We start from the raw sequence: 15,237 nt of genomic DNA on the forward strand, positions 1-15,237 counted from the left end.
GAAGAGCCCGCTCCTTCCCACAACCCATACCTCATACCTTACCGTGACCTCAAGAACCATTCCGTACCTGGCTGCAGGTACATAATACCCACGTACATACCGTGACAGTCACATACTCGCACCCCGGATGTATATACGGTAACGCTGATTTTCCCTGCCGGCCCCCTGGCTTTGCATCATTGCGACGTCGAGGATTTTAAAGGCGCCCCTGCCACTTCCCTTTCCCGGTCCACAAACAGCACAACCGAAACCAGGGCGTTGTTGGCCCATGGCCACCCGCATCGACCACATCGACCGCAATTTCAACTCCAACCGCGTTCTGCTTATCATATAACGCGAGGGCTGGCCACTTTGCGGCCACGTCGAATGCCGGTTGTGTATGTTCCATCCTAGCCAATCCCCCATCGCAGTGTCACGAGCTCAAGTTCGAAGGTGAGCAATTGCTGTCTCTGAATTTATTCCCTTTGCTCTTTCCTTTTCATCCGGGCTCGGCTCGAGTCAGGCTGTCTCCTTCCCACGTCACATCCTTCCTTCCTTCTTTTTTTTTTTTTCATCAACTGCCAGCATCTCTTTCCCATCTTTGAGGGCGGCGAGTTTCCCCTGGCTTGCGCGTCAAACTCTCTTTTGCTGTTTTCTCATCATTCACTTGCTCCTGAGCACATCGGCCTCTAGGTTGCCCCCACTAGATAGTATCGACTATTGGTAGCCCGAAGCCTAACATTAGCTCGTGCAGTTGCGTCTCGTCTCGTCTCGTCCTGTCCTCACCGGCCAAACTACCTACCCTCAGCCGCTGTCCATGAGCCACCCCTCAAAAGTGCGCGTGCGTTTTCCACTAGTCCAGCCATGGCAATGGATTCACAGCCTTTCAGAGGTCACATGTAAGCTTGATTTCGTCACAAAACCACACTATGGAGCTGACCGTGGCCGCCCTCGTGCAGTCCCAATGGAGTGCCACCAAACCGGACCTACCAAGAGGTGTACGCCGAGAACGGTCGGTGGTACGGTACCTTCAAGAAGGGGAAGTATATGTTTCCCATCGACGAAGTGAGCCTACCCCATCTCCCTCGCCCCTTTGTGTGCTGAAACTGACCTCGAGTGAAGACCGAGCTGGAGAGGCTAGACGTTTTCCACAAAGTCTTTCTAGTTGCGCGCCGAGATGCTAGCCATAGCGCTCCCCTCCACAACCAGGAAACCCCCCGCGTTCTAGACCTGGGCTGCGGCACAGGCATCTGGGGCATCGACATGGCCGAGTGAGCTTCCCCGTGCCTGCTCTCCGTTGACCTGGCTCGCTAACGCTATCCCACCGAGTAGTAAATACCCCGGTGGAATTCACGTGGGCCTCGACCTGAACTACATTCAACCAGAATTGTCCGTTACACCGTCTCCCTCCCGCCAGATCATCGTACTGACATGTCCTAGCATCCCTGCCAACATGCGCTTCCTGCAAAAGGATATCGAAGACAGGTGGCAGGATCTGGAGCCGGGTTCCTGGGATCTCATTCACATGCGCGCTCTCTACGGCAGTATTAGCAATTGGCCTCGCGTATACGCCGAGATTTACAGGTGAGCCCTCTGGTTCGAGAGGAGAATAAGCTTTGCTGACAGCCTCCTCAAGACACCTCAAGCCATATTACGGTTACTTCGAGCAGGTTGAGATAGACTGGACCCCCCGCAGCGATGACGGTTCTTTGCGCAGAGATGGATACGTTGTGCAGTGGGCGAATGAGCTTATGGACGCAATGGATAGTTTTAGTCGCCCGATACGCTTGGACAGCAACCTCACCAAGCAACAATTAGCAGACGTCGGATTCGACGAAATCAAGGAGGAGGTGATCCAGTTGCCTCTCAATGGTTGGCCTACCGAGGTACACGACAGAGAACTCGGCCGCTGGTTTAACCTCGGGGTGCGACAAGCCTTTCAACCACTCAGCTTGGCACCCTTATGTCGAGGCCATGGTCGGACCCCGGCTGAGGTGGAAGAGCTGGCCGAGAAAGCCAGGGGCGAGGTTTACAGCAACACCGTGCGCGCATACTGCACATTGTAAGTTACAAACGACACACCTAACCCCCACCACAACACGCCGCTCGCCCAGCGCGAGCGGTTGGGGGCGGGGCGAACCACGCTGACCAGTCCCAGGCACATTTTCACAGCCAGAAAGCCACGGTGAGCCTGGCTCGTTCTTGCTGCCCTCGGTTGGCCTTGCGAGATCACGGCACACAGAACCTATGCCGATGGTCGGGCAGCCGACTCGAACCCGACCATCCCGCGGCGGGGTCGGTTGTACATACACCCGACATGATGCCAGGCCTGGTTCGCCGGCGAATGATTGGACTTCCGTTTCTACAATCTCCCTATTTGCTGGCCTGTTGACGAGGCCTACCCACAACCGGCAGGGCAGGCCACCCTGCGGCTGATAGCCCGACTGCTTGCTCCCAGAACTCACTTATCCAAACCACGGCCCCGTCGAACCTGAAGAATACTTCCAAATCTCGAGGTTCCAGAGCAGCGACCTCTCAGTTCACGTCATACTCCTGATGTCGAGTACGCAGCGCGTCTTTGATGGGGAAACGGGTCACGACGATAACTGGCTATCCCACCGCCAATATTACGCCCTGCCGAAGCTGCCGGCTGCGCTCAGGTGACACCTAAATCGACCGATCCGGCCCCCTTTCAGCGTGCCTGCTCGAAAACAGGGAACGGCAAACAAGAAATTGTTCGGTTCAGCGCGAAGGCGGAGAGAAGGGCGACAGATCCACCACGCTCAGTGGCACCGGAACTTCTTGTGTTATCGGCCGCATCAAGCTGCCCAGAACCCCGCTGCTGTTGGCAAGCGCCAGGATGCGGGTTGAGACCTTGCATACCAAACTCGCACTGTCACCGTTACCAGAATGAAGCCCGTTGGGGGCCGAGGCAGACTCATTACGGTCAACTGTTCCAGAAACGCCTTGAACACGTCGGTCCCTGGTTTTCTGCAATTATTTGATCTGTCCCGGCCTTCTGCTCGACACGATAGCTTCCCAAGTGGAGCGAGGGATCCGGCCGTGGCTTCGGTCAGCCGAGGGCAGCTGGGAGTTGATGGTCTCTGTGGGGATGTTGAGTTGTGGTGGTATGCCATTGTGCAGTTCCGTCTTGCATCCGGATGGTCTACCCGTTCGTCCCCATTCACGAAGCAACCCAACCGCTAAAGTCTTGGATACTCAGTTGGTTCCCCATCCCGACCCCGCTCCCCTGTATATATGCACATGCCGGTCTGGATATCGGACGCCCCCACACCATGTTCGCCGTAGGTCAGCTATTTTGGTTCTGGTGGTCAATAAACAACGTCGCTTCTCAACTTGTTTTCTCAAGCCTCATAATGAATCAACCCCTCCCCTGCAGCCCCAGTAAGATGGGTTTCAATTGCTACTTCCCTTACGTTGATAATATTCCTGTGGAGTCTTGGAAAGACCCCTTACGAGCCCTGCTTGAGTTAGACAGCCTAAAACCAGGCTCTACGCATGGGCTTCTGACACATAGCCTGTGATCGTGTCTTACTAAGTTTGATGCCGATCAATGGGGAGACGCAAACGGCCAAGGGGACATGTAGGGAATGGGTGATGGACACATGGATGATGAGACGCTATTGCTGCAGAAGCCTGCGCAGTGGACCAGCTGAAACCACAAACTAACCAACTAGTCTCCCAATGTCCGTCCATACATCGCAATGATGGATGACGATAGTTCCACCGAACGGGAGAACATGGAAACACTGCAGCCAGCACGGCACCCGGCGAGCGCATCGAAGAATATCGAGCCGCTTTCGGTACCCATTTCGTCTTGATACCCGCCAATTACACACCAGCCAAACCTTGTCCTCGATGAGCTGACTTCGCCAAGGGAGAACCGGACAATCTTTCCAGGGGCTGGCTGACCATGCGCCGTGCTATCCATGATCATTCCCGCTTTCCACCACCGAAACCACATGAGAGACGAACCATTGGACGCAAAACTGCCCAAGAAAAAAAAACGAGGCGAACCATGGCCGGCACGACGGCATCACCGCCCCCGAGGGCAACAGCGCCCGCCCCGTAGGGTATCACCGTGGAAACAACGCACTACCCGGGGGGATGGGGGGGATAATGGGATGGGATGGGGGTGCGAACCAGCCAGCCAGCTGCATGATATGGCATGGCATAGGGCGGTCCGATCAAAGCACACCACACGCAAGACACATGATGAGCGCGGCGGCCGGCTACTGCAACCTCGCGGCCAGCAGCAGGGACAGAAGGAGGACAGAAAGAGGCCGGCCTGTGACGGGGCCGGCCCAAAAGGGTAAAGCGAGATCTGCAAGGCCGGTCCAACTGCATCTGCATCTCCAGTTCCAGAATACGACGTTGAAGGATATGGGGGAGCGAGAGCGCTGGAAGGGGTGGGAGGGAGAGAAAGGGGAGGGGGAACAGCTGGCTAGCGGGCAGGACCACGATCATGCAGCAGCGCGATGAGATGAAGGGAAGGAAGGGTACGGAGAGTGAGTGGTGGCCAAGCCAAGCCACACGCACCGTGGTGCATGCGGGAAAAGAGGAAGGTGGGAGATCTGAGAAAGTTAAAAAAAAAAAAAAAAAGGGGGGAGGGAGGGGGAGGATGTCACTTGACGGTGTTCTTCGCCCTTCATCCGCCGGCAAGCAGGAAGGGCAAAACGGTGAAAACCAAACAAACACCTACCGGTAAGCCTACCCGGGACAGCCCGCCTTTACCGTCGTCCAAATCTACCGGCACCCACACACACCCACTTCACCCACCCCCCCCCCCCCCCCGGGCCGAGTTAGATCATGTCAGGTCGCGTCCTGCCGTCGATCTCTCCCGACGGGAGGAACTCGCAACCCAGAAAAGGCCACCCACATACCCACCCACACACACACACACACAAGTCACACCGGCAACCGAGCCTGCCTCCTGTCTCCTGCATGACAGTGGAAGCGACTGCTGACATGCCGCCCCGGAGTTTCGGGCCCGACTCACTCGACCACTCATTCACCCGGTTGGCTGGTTCGAGTGAGTGAGGAGCCAGCCAGCCAGGCTCGGCAAGGGTATCCGAAAAACGAAGTGCTGTTCTGTCCTGTCCGAGAGAGAGAAAGCAGAGGCTAGAATGGCTAGAGGCTGGCCTGGCGATGTCTCACAAGAGGGCCACCAGGCGCGGGAATGTGACGGCAGTCATGATTGGCAAGAGGCGGGATGGGGGGAGGTGGGAGGGATCGGGTAATTTGGTTTTGATTGGCTTGATGCAATAGACTTTGGTGGTACAGGACGAACAAATGAAAAAGGCGCAAGGCTCCCCCTCGGCTGCCGCAGACAGGAGGGCAAAAAAAATTAGGTGTACATACAAGGGAGGTGGGAAAAGGAAAGGGGGGTGAGGTACCTTTTCAACCCCCTTTTTGGCTTTACCCTCCCTCCCGTATGAGACAGCCCCCTCCCCCCACTCTACCCTCACCTGGCCAAGGTGAAGGATGGTGAAACCCTTACCCATCGGGAGCGTCCCTTGGCCTGGATGAACCGCGCGGCCGGGCGGCTCTCCCGTTGCGGAGCGAGGCGTAATGGTACCGAATGTGCCCGCGTATCTAGGATCAGTGGCACTCTCCCCCGATACGCCACCAAGTCTATTCCCCCCCGTGACGTGTAAAACAACACAGAATCCCCCTCTTTCCTCGCTTGTCCCCCGTTGCGCCTCCCTGGCTTGCCAGTGATCGAGTAGAAACAGCGGTGACCCCGGCATAGACGCGGGGGTAAGGCGCGGCTCTAATCCAACCCCTCCTCCCCTGAACTCTCTCCATCCCATCCCCGTCAGACACCAGCCAAGCTAGCTAGCTAGCTCAGTGGTGAGCGGCGGGGTTCTCGCCGTGGTAGCCAATGAGCTTGAACCTGCCGATCATCTCGCCGACGGTGAAGAAGCCGAGGCACTCGGCCAGCAGCACGCCGCCGGCCGCCATTTGTGTCCTGGAGATGTTGCGGGCCTGCTGGGGGTTGACTGACTGCGCGAGGCCGGCGAAGAAGGTACCGGGGTTTTGGAGCTGCTTCCATAGGTTTTGGAAGTACGTCTGGAAGGTCGAAACGGAACTGTGGAGAGCCGGAGAAAAACAACACGTCAGCAACGAGCGTCCTCGACAAGGAACCGACCACCAACAAACAGAGGGATGAACTGATCGACTGCTCGACCGCCAGCCTCAGGATGCACCTCTTCGGATGTGACAGGGAGTGGTGCGCGGGGGGAGGGGCAGGAGGAGGGGGAGGGGGGGGAAGGGAGGCTTACGGCGGGGACATGTTCTGGCCCTTGACGACGAGCTTGGCCATCTCAAGGCCGACCTTGGAGTAGTAGACGACGAGGGGAGTCTGGCCTGTACGGGAGGGGCGAGAAAACAACGGTTAGCCATTGGAACCACGACAAAAACGAAAACAGTCCACCTGTCCAGCACGTTCCTGTCCCCATCCCGCGCGTTGCGCCGTCATTCGAAAAGTAGCGCCCGCCTGGGCACCAACGAACCCCCCACGGCGCGCAGCAAATGGACGGCGGACAACGGTAGGAGGGGACCGGTTGTTGTGTGTTGGGTGCTGTGCTGTGTCGTGTCGTGACCCTGTGGTGTTGGGGGGGTGGGTAGGTGGGTAGGTGGGTGACTCCTTACTCTCAACGAAGGTCACCAGACGGCCTGTCCGGCCGCCCACGCGGCCCAGCGCGCCCGACACACCCTTGGCGGCGTTGGCGATGGCCGGACCGGCGGTGGAAGCGACGCGCGACAGGCCCTGCGTTGCCTTGGAGGCGGCCCCGGAGGCGGCCCCCGAGGTCTGCGAGGCGGTCTGCTTGGCGGCCTCAGCGGCCTTTGTTGTTGTTGTGTTGGCGGTCGACTCGAAACGAGCCATGGTGCGGCCCACCGAGAGGCCCGATCGCCTCATGACCAGGGCGAACGACATGGTGATTGTTGGTTTTGGAGCTTTTCGGAGGGGGTTGGGTGAGGGGAAACGTCCCGTTGATTCGGCGGTCGATCGCGGATTCGAATTCCAACGGTCGGAGCGGAGAATGGAGGATGGGCGACCGAGCAACAATGGCGGATGGCGGCCGTGTGGAAGCTGGTTCGGCGAAAAGAACGATATCGCGCACGTTGGACGGGGGACGGAATGGGCCGGAGATCGAGAAAAATTGGAAAAGCTTCGGAAGATTTCGAAAGGCGTTGTTGGCTGCCAGGTTTCTCGGCAAGAAGGCGGCCAATCAGAGAGCCTAATTGGGAGCTGTGGGCAAAGCTCCCACAGCAGGGTCCCCTAAAATAGGTAGGTCGTTCCTTCCAGCCGCCTGGAGGTAGCTATTTCACTATCGCCTGGAGTCTCCTGGGGTTATGAGGTGAATTTCAGTCTCACATCCACTGAATATACTGGAAATGAGTACACGATCAACCCGAGGGATTAGGTGTGATGTTTTACTCCAGCAAGCACGGAGTGAACGGAACCCTAACCCTACTAGGAGCACAAGACCAAGACCAACCAGTACTTGAGCTCTACGTGTCTGGTGAGCTCTGGAGAGATGTGATGACGATTTACAAAATTGATAGTGAACGGGCTGTTTGTATTCAGACCGACGCTATAAATAATCACATCTGAGGGTTGTTCTGTTCACTCGCCCCTTGATGATCGACGTGCTCCAAGGGCATCAGCCTCTCTTCATAGCCCAGCTCGAACATCACCGGCGGCGGGCCAACGAGTTCTTTCCCAACACCTGGGACAGAATACTCGGACGTTCCATTTGCCGCCAGAAGGACGTCGAAGTTGACCAGTGCGTCCTCGATGCGGCTGCTGGCGTCTGTGTCTTCACCCGGCCATAGGTTGGGCGTTGCCGCCATTTTCGAGCAAGCTGGGGTGAAAAAATGGAAGTCGGTATTCGATGCGAGAGATGGAGGCCCGGATTCCGGTAGCCTCGAATAAGTTGCCGAGTTATCTATGACCGGCAACGCGGGCGTTTCGGGGCGTAATGCTGACTGCTGGATATCACTCGACGTTGTGACCGACAGAGAGAGCGGCGGGAGCGTGTCGATAGAGGGGAAATAATCCGTTGACAACCAGCCGGGCCTGGGCATGGGCTGTTCCGGGATCGGCATATCCCCTGAAGCGTTACTTTCCCGGCGCATCGCTATCCCGGACGCAACTCTCATCTGCTCAGCAGCTCGTGAGGGCTGTATCATCGCAGTTGCCGCATCCTCTCTATCGGGAACATGCCTAGTATCGGCGGTTTTCCTCGCGCCGGATTTCCGTCGCTTGTAAGATCCTGCTGTACTGAGAGCGCTGCTATTGCATTGGCCTAGTACGTCGACCGTGTGTATCTGTATCGTTTCCAATAGGGATTCGACGATGGATCCGAGTTGGAACGGGAGCTTGCGAAGAAAGGCACCCCGCAGCTGAGGCAAACACTTGATGTGCCAGCCGTGTAGTTCAAAATGCTCGATGACGGGGAGGTACCCTAACATAAGACCCAGGTCAGTCTCACTCATTGGCTTCACGGCGGAGTCGTGGAAGTTTACCGGGACTGGGAATTTCAGAGGCATTGCCTAGGGCGATTTGGCAGATTTGGCGGTATTGGCTGATGGCGGTGTCTCCCTGCCGACCCTGCTTGCTCCTCAACGCCCGTTCTGCTTCTGGGCTTAGGCCGTCCAGCGGGTCAGTGCTGGACGGAAGTTCTCTGTAGGAGCACGCCCTCCGCCTGGCATGCTCATCAAGGAGAGTTGGGCTCGGAAATTGTTGCTTGCATGCTGAGCAGTATGGCTGTGACAGGATTCCGGGCCCAGAGTGACGTTGCTTTATGTGCCGCCTGAGAAGTCTCGTCAGATATAGACTGCGGGTTGATAATATCAACAAGGGATAGATAGAGAGACGCATACCGTAGCTCGTTGAGCTCGTTTCGTTTTGATCCCATCTCTTCGCAAATATACACCTTCGTGGCGCAGTCGTACCACTCCCTGACGTTGAATCGAATCGGGTCTTTCAGCCGGTAGGGGCACATGAACTCCAGCGGGCGACTTTTCCCGGAATCCGATGGTTTACCGTTTCCAGGCGGTCCCTCTCCGCCGCCGTTACGGCGACTAGTGTCTTCATCGTCTTCATCGTCTCCATCATCACCATCCTTCCTCGGGCGGCGGGATCGTGAACTGCCGCCAGCGCTCGCTTTTCTTTTCAAGGACGGCAGACCAGAGCTCGATCCAAAGGATCCATCTTCCTGGGGGCCTGTGCCTTCTGTCCCGAGTTTGAGAGCAACCAACTCGTCTATAAAATTCTCCACCGCTCCCTGAACCTGCGACCAATGGAGGGTATCTTCGATGGCGGGCCCGAATAATCTCTCTACAGCATATGAGCCGATGTCGGCTACATTGTCCTCGTCGAGGGAGTCCGTAGTGGATAAGAAGCTGTTTTGGCTGTCGATACCGTTAGGCTCACTTGTCGAGCAACAGGTTTGAGGGTCGAGTTTGCCGAACTCGGTGAGCTGTAGATGCCCAAGATCCTGAGTCACTTCTGTGAGTTGATCTTGCTGCGTGTCGGCTTGTTCCGGATGGCTGTCCGTTTGTTCTGGGTGGTTGTCGGCTTGTTCTAGATGGCTGTCCCTTCGTTCTGGTTGGCCCTCAACTCGCTCTGAATGGCTGTCGGCTTGTTCTGGATGGCTCTCAACTTGTTCTGGATGTCCGTCGGTTTGTTTTGGGTGGCCGTCGGCTTGCTCTGGATGGCCTGTGCCAACAAACTCATCGGCGTGGGAAGAAAAGTGTGGCTCGGGAGAATCGGAAACGGAACGTGACCCTTCCGGTTCATTAACAGAGGCAAGCCACGGAAGCACCTTTGGGTTTGGGTTTGCGACTTGATCCTGTGGACGGAATGCCGGGACTTCGACGGCTCTCTTCTCCATGTGCGGAGCGAGAGTGGGAAACTCATCGACGACTTTGTCCATGGAAACGAGAAGATCATCCAGGTTGAGCGGCTCCAGATCATTCAAGATCCGCTCCACGTCTGGCACCGAGATGGAATCTTTTGTCAACCTGTTCAACGCTAGCCGTTCTGCGATCGTGATCGGCTCCGGCCTAACTGCGGACGCGCCATCCAGGATGGAATTGCGGGAGGAAACGCAGGTTGTGGTTGTGGTCAGGGTGGGTAGAGATTCCGTGCCGGCCAAAGTCCCGGGCGAGGGAGCCCTGCCGGCCTTGACGAGAAGCGCGCGGAGGGGTCGAGGAACGCGAGATTGGAGCCTCGGACTCGGATATGCCTGTTTTGGTGCTCTCGAGGAACGCAACCAGGTGGTGATGATGTCGTCGCCCCCCTCGAAGATGGAACCGCTATCGTCTAAATCGTCCATGACCTTGATCACGGAATCCACACCTACACCTCTGCCGAATCGATCCGTTTACCGTTCGTTGAGTCGGGCGGCTCAGATATGAGGACAAAGGTAGCTTGTGCTTCGACTCAGACGGCGAGGCTCTGCTTTTGGAATCTGGTGTCTGCGGCTGACCCCCTGCGCCGCCGCCCAGGCGGGGCTGGTGATACTTGGGGAAGTTGATTGGCGAGGCTTTCCAGCTTTCTCGCATCCTTTGCCGGGCGGATAATCACTTCCCTCATTGGTTCGTGGGAAGTTCCATGAGGCCTTGACGCGGGCTCATGGAAATTTTCACGACGCTCGTGGGAAGTTTGAGATAATAGATCTCACAATGTTCATGAAGTCGTGGGAAAGTGGCCATCAGGATGGAGGTCAGATACAAGGTGGCTAGAATATATAAACTCGTCGTTAGCATAATGTTTCTCTCGAGATCCCATAACCAAAAACCCAAACACGAAAACGACTTGAATTACTCAACTCGCTTGACCTACCCTATCAGTGTGAACATGTCTTCGTCAAACGCCATCCTCGATGGAAAAGCACCGCGAAAAGTCCCCATTGGCTCACTGTGAACATCCCCGTTTCGTGCAGACTGTCGTTATCGCACATGGAGACGGAGAGCTGATTAGTGGCTTTTCAGACACGAGTTGAACTCCTCCCACACAAGCAGTTCCATGTTGGAAACATATCTCCACGACACAACTTGCTTTTCCGACCGACTGGTCCAACTCCAAATCGGCACTCCGACAGAGTCGAGCAAGCGGCCAACAAACCACCGAAACCCCGAACTACTGAATTTCGAGCTCGAATCGATGTTTGTCCGAAGCGGGGATCTCTCAAGTGCCGCTCCCCGGGATGGGTAACGGGGATTGTATGGCGGAGATAGTATATAGAATAGATCAAATGCTGGAAAATACTTGGTCAAACCCGTTTCGGATGAAGTGATGGTTGTTGACTGAATTGCGCTGGAATTGGTGGAAAAAGGCGGTCCACTTGCCATTTTCGGCATGCTCACGCACGAACTCACGGTGCTGTGGGGGAACTGGAGGTGGACCGCAACAGGGGGTCCGAACACCTTCAGAGGCCGGTGAGGTAATCCCTGCCATGAAACCTCGACATCTCAAAACTCGACGAGGTAACGTTAAGTCTTAAACAACCCCTACACAATAGTTACACAATAGTTACACAGTAAGCGTCTCTTGAACGGCGGGTTCAACTGACTCGGATTCCTATCTAACAGTGCCGCCGAGCTCGGTTCAAATCTCACTTTACACGCTAGATCTCTATGCGCCGGTCTCGAAATGCAAGTAAACTGAGAATCGGGTGTGACAATAAGACCAGAAACACAAAAAAAAAAAAAAAGAGGTAGAGGAAAATAAAAAATAAAAAAGTAAAAAGAGAAAAGAATGGCACAGAAAAAAAAAATAACAATTCTGACCCTCAATCCAAGCTCTGAATCATGACCTTGATGGCGCCCGTCTTGGGATCCGATGCCGCGTCAAAGGCCTTGAGGGCGTCCTCGAGGCCGAAGCGGTGGGTAACCAGCCTGGTCAGGTCGATGACGCCGTTCTGGATGAGGCGGATGGCGCGTGGCCAGGTGTTGCTGTAGCGGTACTGGAACTGCAGGTCGACCTCGCGGACGCTGGCGCGCATGAAGGGGATCTGGATCTCGTTCTTGCCGACGCCGATGACGAAGACCTTGCCGCCGAACTTGACGGCCCAGATGGCGGCCGCGATGCTGCTCTCGACCCCCGTGCACTCGAGCGCCACCGCGGGCTCGACGCCCCCGAAGCTCGCCACCACGGCCCGCGCCGCGTCCTCGGCCGGCACGCGCTCCACCTTGTGCGTGATCACCTCCGGGCAGATCTCCTTGGCGAACCGCAGCCGGCCCTCGTCGATGTCGGTGATGACGAGCGGGCACGCGCCCGCGGCCTTGCAGCAGAGCATGGTGATGAGGCCGATGGGCCCCGCGCCGCAGACGAGCACGGGGTCGCCGAGGCGCACCTCGGCGCGGTGCAGGCCGGCGAGGGCGACGGAGAGGGGCTCGAGCATGGCGCCGTCCTCGTACGACATGTCGCCGATCTTGTGGCACCACACGGCCGGGTGGTTGACGTAGCGGCGCAGCAGGCCCGGCACGGGCGGCGTGGACAGGAAGTCGACGGCCTCGCACCCGTTGTACCGGCCCGTCAGGCACGGCTCGCACGCGTTGCAGATGACCTGCGGCTCGACCGCCACCCGGTCGCCCACCTTGACGCTCGTCACCCCCGGGTGCACCGCGACGATCTCGCCCGCCGACTCGTGCCCGAGGATGTGGTCGCACCCGACGATCATGGGGCCGATGCAGCCGTGCTTCCAGAAGTGCACATCCGACCTGAGAGCAGACGGCGTGAGCTGGGGGAAATTCCTCGCGCATATATATACATATATGTTTATGTGTGTACATATATGTATGTATATCCGCACCCAACCAAGACCGGCCGGCGGACTTGGACTGGTCTGGCCTGGCCGGTCTGGATATGGGTTGAGTTGGGGTTGGGGGGTTTCGGGTTCCTTACCCGCAGATGCCCGTGCTCCTGATGGCGATGGTGACCTGACCCTCCTTGAGCTCCTCCCCCTTCTGGACGCTCTCCAGCGTCGGCTCGGCTTCGCTTATCCACAGGTCGTGCTTGGGGTTTGTGAAGACGCCAATGTTGGCCTTGGCCGCCTTTGCTTTGCCATTGGTACCATTGATACCGTTGGTACCGTTGGTACCGTTGACGCTTTTGGTGCCGTTCATGGTTGGGTGAGAAGGGGAGGAAGGATCTGGGGCGCACGGCAGGAAGGCGGGAATCCGGGACGAAAGAGTGGTCGGTCTCGACTTAATTTCTAGAACATCCAACGAAGGCGGGGTAGCGTGGGAGGTTACGTTGTCTTATATATGTGTGTTCTCTGCTTCCTTCTCTCCTGCTTCCCGAGGAGACGATCATCTGCAGGTTCCGCATGCATGCGCAGGGTTTCCCGGATACATCCATCTAGCCGGCGGCTGCTCGCATCGACGGTAGCACCTGGGGGGCACCTGGGTAAGTGTTTTGTTGCGCAGGGCTCCACACAATATCTGATCCCGCAAATGCAAGACGACCTCTGATGGGCACGGAAGAAAGGCTGTTCCACCAAAGACAGGCCTCGGCCTCGATGGACCGCACGCCGGGGGGTTGATAGGCTGCAATTGTCTTCTTTGAGTCAGGTGGCATCCCTCGCCACAACCCACACCGAGATGTCGGGAGGCCGAACAACGCCCGCGCGAATTTCCAGCGATTATGCTAACGCTGTGTTTGCTGCGCTTCGAATTCGTTCCCGCGCGCGGGGGACCTCCGCCGACTCGGCAACGGGAAGACCGAGCCCGGGACAGTGCTTGACCGGCCTCCACGTTTTTTTTTTATCCGCGCCAATCATCGGCAACGTGAATCCTCACCGTCTCCTCCCCCAGTGGTGGACACACATGGTGGGGGTTTCTCAGCTGCTGGAGATATCTACCCCACGCTTTCTCGGCCAGGAGGTGATAATCATATAAAAGGACGGAGCATCTCCCGCGGCTGCTTGCCGATGGGCAAGCCGATGGATCTTCGCCGTGTTTTGCCTTTCGCTTATACATTGAGAACCAACAAAACCATCCCCCTTATCTATCACAGTAACGCCCGCTACCGAGCCCTTCGCCGCCATAACGCCTGCCCAGAGAGCAATGAGCAATGCCAACCGACAAGCTAACCCCACACGATGATGTTCCCATGCCCATGTGCAACCCAGCAAACATTCCTAATACACCGCCAGTCTAATCCCACAGTCCTGTCTCCTCGCTGCCGTCGCAATGAATGAAACCGAGAAACGGAAATCGCCGTGCCGTCCCCCAAATATGGCCCCCGAGAGAGAGCAAAAAAAAAAAAAAAAAGGAATTGAGAATAAAAATGGAAGCCGCCGCTTGCCGAGCCCGCCAAGTTCCCATTCCGGAAAGTCGTCCCCATCGTATTAGAACATGGCAACGACCACGTCGCGGACGCATCGCCCGTAGCTGCAGCAGGCCTCCGGCGGGAGCTCGCCTTTGAGGATGAGGTCGCGTTTCCACTAGAGGGGGGAAACCTTGTTAGCCGCGGGGGATGGAGCTGGCTGGGGTTAGGTGGGGTGGAAGAGAGACTAACCTCGGTGCAGGCGATGGGGGTCGCTGTGGCTAGGTTGCCCGCTGTGAGAGTGATGGCGATGGCGACGAGGTTGAGTCTCATCTTGTCTGTTTGGTTTGGTGGTTCGCTGATTCGCCGGTTTGGTTTGCTTGCTGGGGGGGGGTTTCTGTCTTCGAGCTGGTGTGGTTCTTTGACTCGGGGTTTGCTTGGTTTGACCACTTTGAGAGAGTGAAGCGCGAAGTGGCTTAGTGGATGGGTCAATGGTAAGTTGTCTAACTCGGGAAAGAACGGTAGAAAGTGCTGGTCGTAGTCGGATTTGTTCTTGCTGGTTGGGTTCTGATAAAGAACAACAGCAACTGCATGTGGAAATGAGTAAATACGAGTTATCGTGTAAACATTGGCGGGGCTTGATCCAAGCACCTCTTCACCCCACAATGCGAGATGAGACAAAACAGGGCTCCCCTCCAAGAGCGAAATGGGAACGAGAATCCAAACGTCCTTCTATCTTTGAAGATACGAAGGATGTATTTTAAGACAACACGAGGGGTAGTAAGGGAGGTGGAGCAGACCCAGCCAACCGGTTCAGTTTAAGGGTAAGGAGTCCGGTTAGCCACTCAAGTGTCAAACCAGATTCAAACCAGATCCCGCCCGGTTTCTGGACACACGTTTCAAGCTATGCAAGCCATCGGCACACTTCGCCGCTCAGGCTTCTTCTGCCT

At 56.7% G+C, this 15,237-nt stretch overlaps 6 protein-coding genes across 6 annotated transcripts; 1 reads left to right on the top strand and 5 right to left on the bottom strand.

Moving 5' to 3' along the window:
* Nucleotides 1-843: 843 nt before the first annotated feature.
* On the top strand, nucleotides 844-2,168 carry B0H64DRAFT_414268 (S-adenosyl-L-methionine-dependent methyltransferase; the record flags this gene model as incomplete). Its single annotated transcript, XM_062805021.1, has 7 exons — nucleotides 844-878; nucleotides 939-1,044; nucleotides 1,102-1,250; nucleotides 1,312-1,368; nucleotides 1,420-1,563; nucleotides 1,616-2,041; nucleotides 2,138-2,168. The coding sequence occupies 7 exons, from the start codon at nucleotides 844-846 to the stop codon at nucleotides 2,166-2,168; spliced, it is 948 nt and encodes a 315-aa protein (XP_062663740.1).
* Nucleotides 2,169-4,774: 2,606 nt separating this feature from the next.
* Nucleotides 4,775-6,260, bottom strand: B0H64DRAFT_380322 (uncharacterized protein). Its single transcript, XM_062802726.1, has one exon. It carries the CDS (start codon nucleotides 5,811-5,813, stop codon nucleotides 5,154-5,156), a length of 660 nt encoding a protein of 219 aa, XP_062663741.1. The 5' UTR covers nucleotides 5,814-6,260; the 3' UTR covers nucleotides 4,775-5,153.
* On the bottom strand, nucleotides 5,848-6,940 carry B0H64DRAFT_369499 (mitochondrial ATP synthase g subunit-domain-containing protein; the record flags this gene model as incomplete). The annotated part of the gene is made up of 3 exons (XM_062802034.1): nucleotides 5,848-6,091; nucleotides 6,285-6,369; nucleotides 6,655-6,940. The coding sequence occupies 3 exons, from the start codon at nucleotides 6,938-6,940 to the stop codon at nucleotides 5,848-5,850; spliced, it is 615 nt and encodes a 204-aa protein (XP_062663742.1).
* Nucleotides 6,941-7,450: 510 nt separating this feature from the next.
* On the bottom strand, nucleotides 7,451-10,618 carry B0H64DRAFT_9760 (uncharacterized protein). Its single transcript, XM_062809050.1, has 3 exons — nucleotides 8,893-10,618; nucleotides 8,536-8,822; nucleotides 7,451-8,474 (listed from the first exon to the last, which is right to left on the bottom strand). Exons 1-3 carry the CDS (start codon nucleotides 10,347-10,349, stop codon nucleotides 7,612-7,614), a joined length of 2,607 nt encoding a protein of 868 aa, XP_062663743.1. The 5' UTR covers nucleotides 10,350-10,618; the 3' UTR covers nucleotides 7,451-7,611.
* An 894-nt stretch (nucleotides 10,619-11,512) lies between these two features.
* B0H64DRAFT_9985 (chaperonin 10-like protein) lies at nucleotides 11,513-13,232 on the bottom strand. Its single transcript, XM_062809079.1, has 2 exons — nucleotides 12,923-13,232; nucleotides 11,513-12,738 (listed from the first exon to the last, which is right to left on the bottom strand). Exons 1-2 carry the CDS (start codon nucleotides 13,141-13,143, stop codon nucleotides 11,808-11,810), a joined length of 1,152 nt encoding a protein of 383 aa, XP_062663744.1. The 5' UTR covers nucleotides 13,144-13,232; the 3' UTR covers nucleotides 11,513-11,807.
* A 1,137-nt stretch (nucleotides 13,233-14,369) lies between these two features.
* Nucleotides 14,370-14,620, bottom strand: B0H64DRAFT_437400 (uncharacterized protein; the record flags this gene model as incomplete). The annotated part of the gene is made up of 2 exons (XM_062806248.1): nucleotides 14,370-14,465; nucleotides 14,540-14,620. The coding sequence occupies 2 exons, from the start codon at nucleotides 14,618-14,620 to the stop codon at nucleotides 14,370-14,372; spliced, it is 177 nt and encodes a 58-aa protein (XP_062663745.1).
* Between the last annotated feature and the right edge of the window lie 617 nt (nucleotides 14,621-15,237).

The sequence above is a fragment of the Chaetomium fimeti genome, assembly GCF_033439085.1.
Source record: "Chaetomium fimeti strain CBS 168.71 chromosome Unknown B0H64scaffold_1, whole genome shotgun sequence".
NCBI classification, from domain to species: domain Eukaryota; kingdom Fungi; phylum Ascomycota; class Sordariomycetes; order Sordariales; family Chaetomiaceae; genus Chaetomium; species Chaetomium fimeti.